Source organism: Heliconius melpomene, chromosome 18 (assembly GCF_056956725.1).
Source record: "Heliconius melpomene rosina isolate 202511_hmr_F chromosome 18, ASM5695672v1, whole genome shotgun sequence".
Classification (NCBI taxonomy): domain Eukaryota; kingdom Metazoa; phylum Arthropoda; class Insecta; order Lepidoptera; family Nymphalidae; genus Heliconius; species Heliconius melpomene.
This window is the reverse complement of record NC_140406.1, coordinates 15,500,058-15,518,925: the sequence shown is the minus strand read 5'-3', so window position 1 is coordinate 15,518,925 and position 18,868 is coordinate 15,500,058. Positions and strand designations below refer to the sequence as shown.

Below are 18,868 nucleotides of genomic sequence, written 5' to 3'. Positions count from 1 at the left end.
TAGTATAAATATAAGAATATCGTTTAGTGTTAATGGATAAATTCTTAACATTTTAGCGCTTCGCAAATGTATTGTGACGTGGATTTATATCACGCTTCGTAAGAACATATTTTTTGATGTTGTATTGTTATTACTACGCGTTTTTTATTCTTTGGACAATATACACACGGCTATGTGAATTGAATCTACAGTTTGTATTATATATTTTTTTAACTTCATATTTTTTTTATTTTCACCCATGTAGGGGAGATGAAGAGAACCTAGTGTCAAGAAACTGTGTTTTCAGTAGAAAGTATTCACGCCGAACCTAATTTTTGTATTGAATGGCGGAACTCAACGCGGCGTTTTGTTTTGCCAAAGCGGGGAAATGAAATTTATTCATTGCATCCGTGGGAATCGAACCCATAACTTGAGTGTATATAAACAAATCGTCAAATCATCAAATCTCCATTATATTCAATGTTAAAATAATGATTCAGGAACGGAAGTGTCTTAATAAAGTGCGGAGTGGGTGAAGTTAGCACTAGGTTTCCAGGTTCCATCGCTATATTATTAATATTTTATTAAAAATCTAAGTTTTTCTTCAATTTCGTATTTATGAAAGAAAAGCAGAGAAAACACAGTGAAAATAAAACTTCACGCTTTATCCCATATATGTAATTAATGTTTTTAATGAACTTACGTGCAATCGCTTCAACAGTCCGGTGTCCGTATCTGCACTGGCGTTAGCGGATTGCTTGGCTGTATTCCAGAATTGCTTTTGAGCGGAATAGCGGTTCATAGGGCAAATCTTAAACAGGCAATCTGGAAATCAAATGCTTTAATTTGTTAACATATTAAAAATATGCATATTTTAAGTTATATTTAATAATATAGTTTAGTTCCAGGTGTAAAAGCTCACGAACTGCCAATTTACTTAAAATTTACGTGTTTTTGAATAAGAATAATAAAAAAATCTGATAATTATTTTCTGAAATAGTTCTGTTACTTTATCTTAATAATTTATGTATGGTATAAAGTAATCACACTTACCCCTGAACTTTTTGGGCGGATCAGACAGGTCGCCTGCCTCCGGGCATACGACGCACCTGTCATCTACCAACCTGTATAAAACATAATGGAGTATATAGACGTAATGTTTTAAATGATTTATTTACTTTTCATATTTTATCTATTTTAATTAGCTTATACTAAGAGTTAATTAAACATCGTTGAATTAAATTAATAAAATTATGTGGGGTTTGAACGCACAATCAAAAAGTGGAGTAGCTAATAATTTATAGAAATGTTTCTACACTGACCCAGATTTCTGTCTATTAACATAATATTATAATATTAAGACTACTTGTTGATTTTTTAAATGAATGTAATTCTAATTTGTACCAATATAATAAAAATGTCACAAACATTTGAACAGTATTTCAAAATTTCAACATTTCCCGAATATCGAAACAATCACGAACGCTTTTAGCCCTGCGGATACAGTCAAGCCAGTAAAGGGATTATATTTAATTATCCCGAGGAAATAGGGCTTGAAACATTGCTACAGAGTACACGTACAGACATAACGAGAATCAAAGGGGTCTATGCAACAGCTTAATTCAGTAATGACAGTATTTAGACCTATGTTATTTTTTTAACAATCTTCACTTGTTTCTTACTGGGTACGCGAGACAAGCAAAGACATTTAAAATAAGTCTCAATATATAGGTAGTCATTTATTTTTAGCAATTGAAAAAAGGCAAAATCATACCACACATGTGGAAAAAATAATTAGTGAATTCAGACCAATAAGTACTACATAAACGTTAATATTCTATAAATATTATATCGAAAATAATTATAATCAATTCTCACCCTAAGGTACTGAGGAATCCTGCCACAGAGCCCTCCGCATAGAGGGACACGATGTCCCCCAGATGCAAGAAACTGTCGCCCATCTTGCCTCTTTTTCCTTACCCCAACCATGCAACGACACCTGTAAAAATATATACGTAAATACGAAGTTCTATTGAAAATTGCAATTAGAAGATCATTTTTGTAATAAACTTTGTTTTTTTCAGCTTCAAGCAGTATCCCGCACATAGCGTGACAGGCAGAGGGAATCCAGTGTCAAGACACTCAGTTCCCCATTTTCCATTAATATTAACATGCTGAATGGCGGAATGCTACGCCACGCTTTTTCTTTTTACCAGAGCTGAGAAATTAAAATAGTTCTTTTCTTCAAGTTGAATCAAACTCGCATTCCGCTAATCCGTTACGACGGCCACAAGTTGATATAAATATTAAAAAATCTAAAGAAAAGAGAATGTAAAGCTCACATATATATAATACTCATATTTCCTGGTTATTGGATGATTATATTTGGATGCTTGTTTTATTGCATCGTTTAGTAAGTGTCGGCAAGCTGTACTTATAATGAAAGCAGTTTTCAAGATTGGCTCAGTGGGTTGAGACAAATCGGTCCACACTTACGTTTATTCGAAATTATGATGAGGCAATTTTTTTAAAAGGTATAAACATCTTTGAAACACATAAAAAAAGAACTATTTAAATACATTTTTTTATGAATGCCGGATACAAAAATTCTTCGAAACACGCGAATATCATTTATAGTCTAAATAATGAGACTTGTACTTTGTACCGTAAAGACTATAATAGCGTACAGACTGTTGAGATATTTCATTAGTTTTGTTTGGACGAGTCTGTCAACATTGAGTGTGGCTCCCGTTTAATGTACGCCGAAACGTGCTGTTTTCGTTTGGTGATTGTTCACCGTTTGAAGAACAGACCGTTTTCAAGGTGACAAATTTCCTGATAGAAGCTTTTGATGCATTATCTTCACGCTGAGTATGCAATATCTTTGATATTCAATGACAAAGGTGTTTTTCAATTTAATATTTATAAATATATTTATATTAATATTACTTAAATAGCAAGTGTCTTAGTGTTGAGAAGGCCACAAAACTAATGTTGTATACAAAATTTGGTAGCTTCTAGGACAGCATAGGCTTCGTGGGCTTTACAGTAATGAGCTTTTACAGGTTACACAATTTTTGGATATGACAATATATTTATTGATTATGTTAGATACATAATTTAAAATTATTTATCTATCTATATCGATTATCGGGAAATGAGATTGAGTCGGGGAGCGACTGGATAAAACAGTATTTTCCTTCTACGGCTTAAATTCTAAACAAACAATGTTGCGGGCGATGGTTAGTTAACATGTCGTAGCACTTGTAGTCGGTTATAATTATGTTGTTACATACTGTCACTCTTCGCTACGGAGACGAGGACCTTCATAGAATATCCTCCTATCTATGTAATCACATAATAAAATATTATAACTGTAGGAAAAACCTATATGTATGATTGTGAAAACGTACTTTAGTTTTTCGATTATTTCGATTCGTAATAGTAATTACGTTAATTCGTCCGGTTTTTTATTTCAGCTCTGTAATGTAACCCACATAAAGCAGAACATGAAATGCCAAGACATTCTGTTCTCCAGTTTCCACCAGAATTTTATCTATACTAATATAATAAAGCGGAAGAGTTTGTTTGTTTGTTTGTTTGTTTGTTTGAACGCTAAGATCTCTGGATCTACTGGTCCGATTTTCATTGTTTTTGTTTTGTATGAAAGCTGCATTCTTCAGAAGTGCTATAGGCTATATAACATTACATTACACATATATACTTATATATTTTAAAGTACATTCTAATTTGACATGCAATTTATTCTGCCATGTTAATAACAACCGTCGTCGCCACGCAACCGCGTTCGTTACCGCGTCATTTTGATATTCATCCTTATGAAAATAAATATGATAGTCACTTTTAGCATTTTATCTAGATTGAAATTATAGTTTACTGTATAACATACTAATAAATAATTAAGGAGATGTCACTGATTCCAAATGACCTAGCCACCTAGCGGGCGGCACAGTATGACCGACGCGAACGGGCAGATGACGTTGACGGTTTTATAAATTTTCATACATTTTCGAACTTTATTTGTTGTTTATAATTAATTTAAAATACACTTTGGTTCTCTTCTTATTTTATTTGATATTGCCCGCTAAAATTATCCTACTTAATAGAGAGAAATGTTTAGTTATTTCGTAGAGTCGATATCTATGCACGCACGTACGGAAAACTTTAGGTACTTTTTCTAATATTAAGAGTACCTATCCTTTAGTTACTTTTAATCCTTTTGTTAGTTCATTTCAATAACTCAGATATTTTTTTCTAATAATGTGTATCTACTTATTATTCTTTTTGATTATTTGAGCTTATATTTTCTTACTAATTCTATTGAGAATTGAAAATAATTTCATAAATATATTTAATAAATATTCTTATAGTTGAAGCAGGCGTAGCCGCGTCCAGCTCCACTAGTATAATATATAGAGATATAGATATACTAGCGGCCCGCTCGCGGTTTCACCCGCGTGAAGTATGTTATTATTAATTTCTGTCTCCATGACTACGTCCTAGTGACGTCTATGCAAAATTTGAGACTCCTAGCATTTGTAGAAACGAAGTTTCATACAAACTTTCGACCCCAAAAACAACCCCTTAGAAATCGAATATTGCAAATTCCCGTCTTAGCGAGCGAGCACCTACGTCCTATAAGTAACTCCTATGCAAAATTTGAGATTCCTAGCACGTGTAGTTTCTGAGATTTCGTGATGAGTGAGTGACCTTTCGATTTTATATATATAGATATTTATATAGAGATATTTACATTTCTTTTTTTGATAAAACAAAATCTGAGCCCAAATGTCAGTATATTTAATAACGTAATATTTCAAGTCTAGATAAAACAAAAAGAGAGGTCATGAGAGATTTCAAGTTGAAATTTTCGTACCTATGTGGTACGAAAAAATATAATACAAAAAATAACTTAGTTATTATTGTTTAGTATATACGTAACCTATTACTTAGATGTGCCTGTACAAATATAAGTTCCTCTTGGCTATACATTCATTATAGGAGGTGCGTACGAGAGCTCATATTATTTTCTAGAATTATCATTAATCGGGCAATTATTATAATTAGAAGTTTATATGAATGAGGTTTTATAGCGTCAGGTCTCATTAGTTTAAAATAAGCCATGAAATATATTAACTTTTTAGTTTTGCTTTAATTTATGTAATATGACCAGGTTGTCTAAAATGGAAAATATATTTTAAGAATATTAACACCTCTAATACATTTCGTTTCAAGGGTCTAATTAGGTTAACCAACTGTTTTTATTTAAATTTTCCAAAAGTTTTGATAAGTTATAAAAATATCTATACTAATATAATAAAGCGGAAGAGTTTGTTTGTTTGTTTGTTTTTTTGTTTGTTTGAACGCTAAGATCTCTGGATGTACTGGTCCGATTTTCATTGTTTTTGTTTTGTATGAAAGCTGCATTCTTCAGAATAGCTATAGGCTATATAACATTACATTACATTACATTATATGTATATACTAATATATTTTAAAGTACATTCTAATTTGACATGCAATTTATTCTGCCATGTTAATAACAACCGTCGTTGCTACGCGACCGCTACCGCGACGTTTTGATATTCATCCTTATGAAAATAAATATAATAGTCACTTTTAGCATTTTATCTAGATTGAAATTATAGTTTACTGTAAAACATTCTAATAAATAATTAAGGAGATGTCACTGATTCCAAATGACCTAGCCACCTAGCGGGCGGCACAGTATGACCGACGCGAACGGGCAGATGACGTTGACGGTTTTATAAATTTTCATACATTTTCGAATTTTATTTGTTGTTTATAATTAATTTAAAATACAAAGTGTATTCTTTGTGGATTCTCTTCTTATTTTATTTGATATTGCCCGCTAAAATTATCCTACTTAATAGAGAGAAATGTTGAGTTATTTCGTAGAGTCGATATCTATGCACGCACGTACGGAAAACTTTAGGTACTTTTTCTAATATTAAGAATACCTATCCTTTAGTTACTTTTAATCCTTTTGTTAGTTCTTTTCAATAACTCAGATAATTTTTTATAATAATGTGTATCTACTTATTATTCTTTTTGATTATTTGAGCTTATATTTTCTTACTAATTCTATTGAGAATTGAAAATAATTTCATGAATATATTTAATAAATATTCTTATAGTTGAAGCAGGCGTAGCCGCGTCCGGGTCCACTAGTAATTAAATATATATAAAAAGGACTTGTCCTCACTGACTGAGGTAAGACGCACGCACAGCCGTAACCGCTGTGCGGAGAAACGTGAAATTTGGACAGATGTTTACTTTCGTAATCCAGATTACATCCACTAAGAAGGCATTTCGAAAAATTTTAACCCTAAAGGGGTGAAATAGGGGTTGAAAGTTTGTATGGAAAAAAAGTTAAATCGGCACCGATTTTTATAAAACTTGAAATTTAGATTTTTGAAAGTATTTAATTGATTACGTGTTTCATGGTTTTCTAGAATTCTTCCCCTAAGGGTGCAAATAAGGGGTGGCAAGTTTGTAAGGAAAAATCTTTAAATCGCCACCGATTTTTATAAAATTTGTAATGAAGACCCTTAAAAACATATCATAAAACATTATACATGTGTTTCGTGGTTTATTATAATTTACCCCCTAAGGGTCTAATACGCAGGCGAAGCTGCGCGCACCCACTAGTTAAACATAATGATAAAAAAACCTCATTAGTATGATAACAAACTCCCTTAAAAGTAAGGTATTTTCAAAAAATATTATAAATCCACATATAGGACCAATACAATTATTTCTGTAATATGTTCGATATAGAATTATAAAAACATATATTTGCATGATTTTTTTTATCGTTTCTATTTAAATGTTTAAACTATTTAATTAAGATGGAAGACTCTTTATCGACATTAATCTATACTTCAGCTGTAATGGATGTGACAAGTAGTAAATGAGTTACATTATATTCATATACATGTAATAAACTCTTCCGTTACTATACGACTAAAAGACAACGCACAGACAAAACTTATAACGCTGGGTTTATAAACTTAAAATTAGCTTTACCTGGATAAGGCTAGGGAGTGTAGAGGAGCACTAAGACAGGACTTTGTACGGGGCTAGGTAAAAACAGGATTTTCCATTTGACGTTGCAGAGTCCATTTACATATTAATAGAGACTCAACGCGGCTTCGCCTCTAAGGATAAAATCTTCAAGTTTCATAATAAACGGTTGAGTAATGTTGCCGTGAAACCGTAACAAACAAAGATGATTACACAGTAAACTTACCCAGTGTTCAGAATCACGTCATCTTTAATATAGTTCAACGAGCTTCATCAGCAGTTTAAGCATGTCGCACACGAAGTAGAACATGTGCAGGAGCAGCTTGTAGAAAGCGCGTCTCAAGTCTATGAGATAGCACGCGATCAACAACGCGACGACACACGCACAGTAACATAATAACTTGCGATTTTTACTTATAATCATCTGGAATGAGACCCTTCATGCTTGGTATCGAGTTTTTTAAAATGAGATATGAAAAATAAATTTGTTTCTAATATAAACTATGTTTTACGGTCTTGACAATTATGAATTACGACTTTGGGACTTAAAAATTTCGGGTGGTTTCCACAGTTAATCCAGTAGAAGCCGCTAAGTCGACCCAAGTTTGAATGAATGTATGAATTATGCAGGATTCGCCGACGGGATATGTACGTCTGAGCGCCCGTGATATGTGTCGACCCGAAGATAATCTTGACATTAAACATTGGGAATGGATTTATAGGATTTTTAATGTCTTTGAGATATGGCTTACATTTGGCCAAAAATAGATTTTTAAGGAAAATAAAGAATAATTTTAGTTTCGGGTCACATTTTAACTGTTTACATGAGTAGTGAGGGTCAATACGACAAAATGAAGACTGTTTAAAATACATTTAAGACTTTAGGTGTGAGGTGACATATATAAATGAAGATGCGAAAACATGAAATGAATACACACCCTCGGCGTTAATTTATGCAACCATTTTTACATAATTCATTTTAATTATATTATATTATTTCAATAAATTGTAAAAATTGGAAAGAAACAAAAATTAGATAGAATAGAAGATAATTAAATATTGAACAAATTTCTAATATGTGCGTAGCCAGCTAACCGGCCATTGGACAACAAGTATTATCTGACACTAACTTTCCCGCACGTTAGATACGAACAATCGATATGTGAAGTGGATGCGTGTAAGCCTAATCAGGCGAGCACACGCTAAATATATAGAGAGCTCCTCTGGACCGTGTCCCTCCTTTCAAAGCCTACTGACCCATTTTCTTTGATACCTCAGTATAGATTTATAAAGGTTAATAATAATTATTATTTTTAAAACCCCTTATAAGATAATTAAGAATGATCTTGACAGCTAATTTGTCTTCATCAAATCTTATATGGATATTCTAAATCGAGTTTTATGATAGTTCTGGTAGTAAGGTGCATTGGAATAATATCAGGTTCTTTATCTATATAGCAATTCTAAGTAATATTAATTTAATTAATAAATGTTATTAAGATGTATTTCGTAGGTTATCTAATATACCAATAGGAGATAATAATCTATCAGTGCCAGATGCAAATAAAACCTTGTTTTTAATGATATTTGAAATTATGGAACTTGTAATCGTATGTAAATGTATTTATTTATGTTTTATGTACTATACTTTCACTTTAGGAACTTGAAAATATGTTTATATATCTAACCATACCATTTTAATGTTGGATGACGGTATTTTAATAAAACGTCTACCTTTATATAAATAAACATAATAATTACTTAATATCGTATAGGTACTATTTATTAGTTACTCATATCTTATTAATTTTAATAATTTATTTTTCAATTTTATAAGCAATTTTTACCGCGCTCATAATTTTTTGCAATAAAACTTTATAAACTATCACTTTTATCAATATCACTTCCACTTTTTCCCCACTGGGAAGTCAACCGCAAACTGAATTTTTCCTTTGGTTTCCACACAAATGAAACTGTGCCCAGAATGAATGATGGCTGGACTAGCCTTGTTTTTGTTTAACATGTTTATTTTGCGTTTTTCTCTTTTATGTCCGAGTGTCGTTGCTTACAATTGTGTAAACAGTGCGCCCACACGTCAACTAATAGACCATTTGAGCTCTTCGTGATGGTTTAAAATTGTAATCCGATTTGGTTCTTTGCTATTACTCATTGCAGCTCAACTGCAGTAACCATAATGCATTTTAATTATAATAATAATACTTAAATAATATTATCGATTAATAAGCCTTAATAGCTTTAATTAACTATAACGAAATTTTAAGATCTTACGACGTCATGGCAGTTTAGATTGCGATAGTGGGTTGAGATTTTTTTTTAGCTTCATGCTGTATTCCGCATACAGCAGGCTAGGCGGACGGTACCTGGGAACCTAGTGTGCAGATACTTCCGTTCCCATTAAGACACTTCCGTTCTCCACTTTTCACTTAATTATCGAAATATTGCAAGTTTAGTGAACTGAAATGAATGAAAATAGTAAATATGTCATTCACCGAATGGGAATCCAACCCACTACCGTCACGTATACTGTCGCACGCTTGTGTTGAAATTTTATTTGCTATATTTTTAAAATTTATAATAGATATAGATCAATCTGGATTAAATAAAAATTCATCTTTCGATTAAATAGCTGAGAAAATAAAAAAAAAATTAAGAATATCAATGAAGTTAATTACACAAATTCTATTTATAGATACAGAAACGGCAGAAGTAAAACAAATTATGTATGCATAAAGAAACAAAATGAGTAATCATTAAATAAATTAAAATAACTGTAATGGTGAAGGAAACGTACAACGTCGCCAATTATATAAAGTGGTTCCGAACACTCGGACGACAGAACCTTTCATAGGTAGACACTCAAGCACTCTGGCGTCTTATTAAATTATTGATACGTAGTGTTAAGTTGGTTAATTTTCTTTTTATTCTGTCATACCTTTCTTATTAAGGTACTTCATTTTCGGTTTTATTCGTTACTAAAACTAGGAAAATGCGAAAATTATTATAAATATAATTTTCTTAAGCGTAAATGCCAATACCCTATTCAGTTAGGTAATGATGTATGGAGGATACGATGGTTGTGAATTCAATTTCCACTGGATTAAATGAATTCTTTCCATTTGCTCGATCTCTTTAGAAGACAAATCGGTGCGACTCAACATGTAAAACATATTCTCAAAAATTGAGCGGAACATGAGGAATGGAGTATCTTACCACCAGATAGCCTCTGCCTACGCAAATAAAAAGCAGGGACTCTCAAATGCACGGCAGCATTGGCATCCATCAATAGGTTAGGAAAGACAAAAAGTTCTCAAGAGCGATCTCAGAGTTGAGTGCGGCTTATAAGTAAATACCTATTAAATCATTAAATACAAGTAAGGTAAGTAAGTACCTTTTATAAAATAGTATCATGGTCTATTTTTGCTTATTTCTTGGATGCGACCTGTCGTAACCTTACGCGGACGTGTGGACAATGATAATAACATCCGTCTGTCAGCACGTCTAGATGTACTTATCTTTATATGAGAGACTAAATAATTATTTCCGTTTTATATTTATTTTTCTATTTCATATGATATTTTTATCTTTCATCGCATATCTGATTTTGTTATCTTTTGCGGGATAGGTGGATGGCGATTTAGCCATAGGAAAACCCGTTTTTTTTGTATGCTATTTTAGTTTTATGTGAAATAATTTATATTTGCATATAGATAACGGCAAGGGCAAAAGGGCATAAGCGACTGTAAACGTAACAGGTTGTGATTTCGATTCCCACTCGTGCAAATTAAATAAGTTATATTTTCATTTTCCTCGCTTTGGCAACTAGGCGGGCGGAAAGATGAAAATGCGCCTACAATTATGCGGAATGTAGGGAACGGAAGTATCTAAATGACAACGGAGTGTCTTATCAATAGTTTCCCAGGAACTATCTGCCTACCCTAGTATATATTACTAGCGGACGCGCGCAGCTTCGCTTGCGTATTTAAGGGTGATTTCTAATAACCCATGAAACATGTGTTCAATGAAATGTTTTTAAGAGTCTTAATTTTAAATTTTATAACAATCGGTGGCGATTTAAAGATTTTTCCATACAAACTTTCAACCCTTTATTTGCACCCTTAGGGGGTGAACTCTAGAAAACCATGAAACATGTGTTTAATTATATACGTTTAAGAGTCTGAATTTCAAATTTTATAAAAATTGGTGACGATTTAAAAAAAACCTATACAAACTTTCAACCCCTTATTTGCACCCTTAGGGGGAGAATTCTAGAAAACAATGAAACACGTGTTCAATCAAATACTTTTAAAAATCTAAATTTCAAGTTTTATAAAAATCGGTGCCGATTTAAATTTTTTTCCATACAAACTTTGAACCCCTATTTCACTCCTTTAGGGTTAAAATTTTTCAAAATCCCTTCTTAGTGGATGTCCAGATTACGAAAGTAAACTTTTGTCCAAATTTAACGATTCTACCATCACCGGTTACGGCTGTACGTGCGTCTTACCTCAGTCAGTGAGGACAAGTCCTTTTATATATATAGATAATATTTTTACACAACGAATATAGTCACATAAAAGAACGTTAACAATGTACTTCTAATATGATATGGTTGCCGTTTACTCGCTCGTAAAGAACAAATAAACGTAACGCCACGGTGGCCATGGAACGCTCTATTTTGAGTCTTGTTTAGGTATGCATAGTTTAGTTTTAGTAAATACTTATGAATAACCAAGGAATATGAAAGTACACTTATATATAATGTAATTTTTTTGTAATGCGTTTGATTCTTTTGTATTTTTCTATGTTTGAGCAAGCATATTAGGTATGTAATAGGTGTAAGAGAAATTAAAAGGAGTGTCGAAAATAAGAAAGAGAAGAAAAAAACATTAGTAGGTAATCACCTGAAGGTCTCTTAAGGTTACTTATTACATGTCTATGTAAATAAAATAGGCAACAAAAAAAACGCTTTTTTATTGGTCATACAACCGATATTTCTTACAAAAGTATCGATTTTAAATCGAAGAGAGCATGCTTACAGAGTTACTTAAAAACGATATAATCGCACAGTATTATTCTTTAATAATTACCTATTATTATGTAATAATAGTAGCACTATGGAGACCGCTACAAATAATTATGTTATACGGTTAAACGCCATCGGTTTGGATTTTTTTTCTGTCTACTATCTTTTAGGCACAGTGAAGCTAGTGGCAAGACACTCCGTTCCCCACGTGCGCCAAATTTTACGAGTCATTGCACTCATGCGCTGTATTATTGTGTTCTATACATAATTACTTACTCTTAAAGGTGTGGCAAATAAACATTTTATGCATATCTCTTAGTTACAATTTAAGCGAGACTATAAGTTATACAAATTATAAGCCAATCAACATTTTTCCTAAAAAAAGTACTTTCACCGCATGTCATATGACATTTTAAAGATATTAAAACTTGTTGGATCAATTACCTATAGTTTACACCTCTTGAACACACCTGCGCATTTATAGATTGTAATATTAATTACAATAACTATAACGGATGTCATGGGTTCAATCTCCTATTAAAAAAGATTTGTTTTTAGTAAATATTGTTTTATAGTCTGTAAACATATTTATCATTTATTTATGGTTGGCGCTTGATGAGGGAGGCCTACGTTCAGCAGTGGACGGCGGTAGGCTGATGAAAAAAAAAAACATATTTATCAGATACTGATCTGTAATCACCATACGCTCTGCTGGACAGAGCAAGTCGAGCAAACTATAACTTTGAGACCAAAATAATCGAGATATATTTATACTTCGAAATTATTAAAGTATTGTATATAGTTATACAAATACATCGTGGCTCAGTAGAACATAGCGTAATGTAAGATCCATGGTTGTGGATTCAGCTCACTCGTTCTGGTAAGATTAAGGGCGGTGTTGATTTCAGCTACTACGTACGTCTCAAATTTGGGCCGAAAATCTTAAAAAGTTTCAACACACAAAACTAAAAATATTATTATGTTTATTTAAGTTATTTATAAATTATGGCTAACGTATAACGGACATGGCAAGTGTAGAATTATGCTGTAGCGTATTGTAATATTGGTTAATCCAATAGAATAATTATGCTGAGTGTTAGAACGCGCCATTGTAGTGCCTACAAAACAACTTCAATAAGAAAGAAAATATTCATTTATTAGTCGTCGCCTTACGGTTATTATACACGATATTTTGATTTCTTATTTTTTAACTTGGCAACTTTGGAACGTTGCTTTTTCTTACTATAAATAAAAAAAAATAAATGGTAATACAATTTTTATCCAACTAATTTATGCCTGGGTGTTTCCCCAGCAACATCAGAATTGACATGTTGTTTATTTGTTGTTATTTTCACTACATTTTTTAATTATGGATCTTATTAGGTAGTACAAATGTTTTCTACATTAATTTCGATTTTCTAATCATAACAGATTTATCTAAATAATAGTTCCCATTTGAGTGTTACGTGTAACTACAAATATCCATACAAGAGACGATAGAGACCCTGACAATAGCAGATAATACGGTCGCACAATAGTTTCCTTGGTGCACGCTCGAAGGTCTACTTGTCCAACTAAGATCGTATTACAACATGAGTTCGTCTTGCAGCTATTTTGTATTTACACGAAAGATGAACCGTTTTACGTAAATATATAATTTATAAATAAACACTGGCAAAAAATATATATATTATTAGGTGTATATTTTTAAGTTAATTCAAAAAATGTTTTCTAAATTTTATCATGACGTAAAACATAAACAAATTATAATTGATATATTTTAGACAAACTTTCGCTTTACCAGTTCTTGTTGATGTTATCGAGTTGGCTCTTTTTGAGGTTTTCTCGAGTAGGTCACTATGTCATGTTTTACTATCAAATATAATACAGAAATTAAATCAATCGCTTCGCTTGTTTTATAATAAAAATCTTAAATTATGTTTTCAAAATTCATAGCAAATATTTCCAATAGCCAAAAAAATAATTTTATTTTGAGTCAATCTGTTGTAGAATAGTATTTTTTTTTTAAGGAAAAGACAAGGTAAACACACCGGTCACCAGGTGGCAATTGATCACCGCCGCCCACGACGTGTAACAGCAGAGAAGCTACTGATGTGTTGTGTTAAGACACTCCATTCCCCACTTTTCCCCCAATTTTCGTGACAGTGTGTAGAACTCACCAAGTAGTAGTAGTCTCAGTCCAAGTAGGTAGAACTCACCGTCGCGTTTTATTTTGTTACGAGAGCGATGAAATGAAAATAATCCATACGGTGGAAATCGACCATCGCGTTGATAGTAGACCTAGGCTTTGCTTACTTGTCTTTAGTTAAATTTTTGGTCAATCGATGCCATAACCCTTTATATGCACATATATTTTAACAAACTCTCGAACAGGAAAACACATAGAAAATACAACACGTGAATATATCTTTATTATTAAACGATGAGAGAAAATTATTGACAAGGTCACGTGGATGTCGCGCTATCGGTATTCGGTAGAGTATGAATATAGTAGTAGTAGTTGGAATTAATTGTTCGTAGACATCGCCCAGTCATCACATCTATGATCGATGACATATTGAAAAGTGATCGACACTCGCGACTGTTTGAGTGGACTTTGATAGAATAAAAAACCCCGTTTCTTTTCTGTTGCCGCTAGAAATACGAGTAATGCTCTCTCAGTGCTGCACTCCCCAAGGAACCTACCTACATACTAAATTCCAATTTTCTAAGTCCAGTAGCTTCGGCTGTGCGTTGTCTGTCTGTTATTGAGTAACAGAATATCATTAGATATTATACACAGTTATTTCACTTAAACTAAGTTATATCCTAAAATTAGTAAAGTATAAAATTGTATATTAGTCCGCAACTGTAGGTTATTTGAAATACTATGTACATAAATAAATCAAAATAATTCTTGTTAATATAAATCTGTTTCCAATACGTTTTAAAATAGTTTATGCACTTCTATTTATTTTAAGTAGGTATTTGTACTAGATAAATATAGTTACAATAATAATATTGTCACAAAGATAACGCTGTTCACATTTCTAATAATACGAAGGTAATTGATTTTTTATTGTAATAATAAAATGATTCCTTATATAACATCATAATAAACTTATAAATAAGTAATAGGTACTTATTTTGCTATATTAAAACTAGTTTTCGTTCAAAACTTCGTTTTCGTGGACTTTATTACGTAAATTATATAATCGCGCTCTTTTCCCCGTTCCCGTAGCAATTTTGTGAAATCCTCGCCTAGTGCTGTCCTACACTTCCTAAGATCGATATTATGCCAAATTTTTGCTTTCTTTGCTGCGTGTCAGTAACAGTTTTTTTAGCTTCACGCTGTATCCCGGTAATAGCAGGTTAGACAGAGGGAATCTGGAAAACTAATGTTGAGATACTCCGTTCCCATTAAGACACTTACATTCCATATTGCCCTCTGTAATCTGCAGGCATTGCATGTTGAGTGGCGGAACTCAATCACGAAGAGTTTCATATAACAAAATAGACACACATCATATATTATTTTTTCAATATTGTTTGTCCGTTCCAACAAAACTGATAAAACTTATTAATCAAACAAACAATATCAGCTTGACTAATTAGATAAATAAGTAAATAACTTGCAAAAAACGCGAGGATCTGTACCTACACCCTAATGAGCAATTATTTTTTAAATCTATCAATAGAAATATTATTCAACATTAAAACAATAATAAAACAATTGATTTAGTCGAATAAATAATAATATTGAAATATCGATACATAAACACAACATGTATTTATCAAATAACATCGAATATGTCGTGACCATGTAATGTAAACTGGCAGCACTAGTTAGCCGGAGCAATTAATTAGTGCGAGCGCAGTGCACACACTCTTGCCAGTTAGGACAATTAACGAGACGAACAATGATTGAAACATTGTGAAGTTTTGATACAAACTCATTTATATTCATTATTTCGTTAATAATTTGCGTAAATAACTAATATTTTGAGATAAACATATATTTTAATTAATTACTGAATGTTATTTGTGTGTAGGAGTATATACTGTGGGCTAAATGTCATTAAAATTAATTTTAGATTGTAAACACGGTGGTAGGGGGTTTGATACAGCGTTCAGCTCCGCCATAACGCGCACGATGCTAAAAATAATAAATTATGAAAGAATGTAGTGATATGTCACATTTTCTGGTTATTTAAAAACATTGTTTATTTTGGAGGCGAAATTTAAGCAGCAACATTGGCCAAATGTGGAAAGATTCACACTAGCAGCTCATACAAATTTAGGATAAATTTAATTTTAGGATAGATTTTTTCCCTCATTACTTTATCTATATATATAAAATCGAAAGGTCACTCACTCATCACGAAATCTCAGAAACTACATGTGCTAGGAATCTCAAATTTTGCATAAGAGTTATTTATAGGACGTAGGTGCTCGCTAAGACGGGAATTTGCAATATTCGACTTCTAATGGGTAAATGTTTTTGGGGTTGAAAGTTTGTATGAAACTTCATTACTACAAATGCTAGGAGTCTCAAATTTTGCATAGACCTCACTTATAGGACGTAGGTACTCATGGAGACAGAAATTAATAGTATCATAGTTCACGCGGGTGTAACCGCGAGCGGGCCGCTAGTGTAATATATAATTACTAATTATGTAAAAAAAATTGAAATGCATTGTACCTATACTACATTTAATTTTGTATTTAAAATCATTTAAAATATCTAAGTTAAAAAATAAACAGAGAACTTGTTAAATATACTATACTTAGTGACTCAACAAGAAATTTATACATAAATCACAGACTTTGGTGTGGAATTCATACACATTGCTATGTAAAATATTTCAGGAATTTCCCCTATTTACAGATAAATCAATTTAATTTCAATTTAATTTTATATAGTAACTTAATATATTTGACATAGGTTTTGTGTAGGGCTGCCATCAATATAGGATTCTCCAGTTACATCTTAATTTAAAGGACATCCATCAACCCTATGGATGGAGTTTTAAGTATCCATTGACATTTTTGTCAGTTTTCAGAATTACAAGTTATATGACAGTATATAGTTTATTTTCTTATTTGGAAAACCATAACCATGTGATTGTGGATTTAATCCTCATTTGAGGAAATTATATATTTCAATGTACATTTTCATTTCTTTCCTCTTTTTTCTTTAGTGTCGAGGCAACTAATTATAAAATAATAATTTCATAATAGAAAAAAGTTAGCTATATTAACAAATATATTTTTTTAGTAATAACAGATATTTTTGAAAGATGTACCTTATAAATGTGTAACAAGCTGAATATTCTAATATTCAAATTTTCCAACTTCATGCCACTTTTAGCAACAGTACCCAGATTCTAACTAGTGTCAATACACTCAGTTCTCCACTCTCTGACCCAATTTAAGAGGTTGGATGTTGACTGGAGGGCTCAACTCTACCATTTGCCTTGTAAGAGCAGGTAATGTATAATGTCCGGAGTGTGGCAGAGTCAGAGTTAGTCCCGTTACCCATCCCATTTCAAAATTAATAAAATGTTGCAAATAATTATAAAATTTAGGTATACAGGCAAATAATTATGAAACTAAGGCATATAGGTTAAGTATGTTATTTAAGTAACTAATGGGTTTTTACATAATTTAAGCAACAAACAATTTATAGTTTAAGATGTTATTTTTCAAATTTTAGGAAACACATTGACTTATAAGGAATTTATATAAAAAAATTAAAAATATCCTCATATTTGAATTGTTAGAAGAATATAGAATCAATACATAGAAATTATTATTACTATTCAATTGTGAATATTTTTTAAATTTTACTTTTTATTATACTTAAAAGTTATTAAATAAAGGGTTAAGTTTGTTAAGTAGTAATTAAGCATTACTTAAAGTATATAGGTAGTTAGCAATATTAGAATAAAAAATAAAGTCTATAGTTCAAAATGACTTCTTAATAATTTGTGAGTCTAATTCGTACAACATTAAGAAATTAGATATATTTTAGAACTGAAAATAAATAGTGTAACATAAAGCACCTACATAAAAAAATATATTTGAAGGTAGAATTACAACATAACCTCAAAGTATTTGGTAAAATACCCTATGATTATGCGAAATAATATAAGATGGACAAATATGTTTTAAATGTACAGGAAAAATTATATAATTTGAATATAAAGTGTATCTCAAGGGTTTTTTTTAAATATATTGTGTGCTACTGCTAAAAGCCGATTCTGATAGGAATATATACTCGTAATAGAAGTTTAGTTAAATCTCCAAACCGGTCTTTATTACAAAATAAATAACTGAAACATTTACTTACGTCGCGTATCAATGTCATTGATAATAACAAAAAAACTTTCAAGGTAGCACCTACATAATATTTCTCACCTCGGCAACAACCTGTCGCCTGGATCATTTTTGAAATAATAAATGAAAATATAGTTCCAATAAGAATATAATTATAATATACAGTAGCTGAGAGAACCGTCGTTTGACATGAGTAAATGAATAAACATTTGGCTTACCCTTATCACACGCCTCGAGCACACATATAATGATAATTCATAATCACAACAACATCAGTGTATAACAATTAAGCGTATTAACAGCGATGATTCGAGAAAAACATGTAAACTTAAAGTTAAAAGACACAAGAATCATCCGACACGCTCCCTTCTCGCTGGAAGGCGCGCCACTGCACGGGGATACCATACGCGAATTAATTTTTACCTAAAATAAACGTTA

At 31.7% G+C, this 18,868-nt stretch overlaps 1 protein-coding gene across 11 annotated transcripts in view; it reads right to left on the bottom strand.

Moving 5' to 3' along the window:
• The window catches only part of Itpr (Inositol 1,4,5,-trisphosphate receptor), a 57,274-nt gene extending 38,442 nt beyond the window's left edge, over positions 1–18,832 (bottom strand). For 7 of the 11 annotated variants that reach the window (XM_085202099.1, XM_085202102.1, XM_085202105.1 and 4 more), the window contains exons 1-4: positions 18,649–18,832; positions 1,858–1,978; positions 1,033–1,103; positions 683–804 (exon numbers count right to left, since the gene is read on the bottom strand). In XM_085202099.1, coding sequence (XP_085058225.1) covers positions 683–804; positions 1,033–1,103; positions 1,858–1,940 — 276 coding nt within the window. In that variant the 5' untranslated portion in view covers positions 1,941–1,978; positions 18,649–18,832. Of the gene's footprint in view, positions 1–682; positions 805–1,032; positions 1,104–1,857; positions 1,979–7,273; positions 7,472–7,985; positions 8,138–18,648 lie in introns of those variants that run through there. The other 4 variants (XM_085202109.1, XM_085202108.1, XM_085202110.1 and 1 more) reach the window with 2 other exon arrangements.
• Between the last annotated feature and the right edge of the window lie 36 nt (positions 18,833–18,868).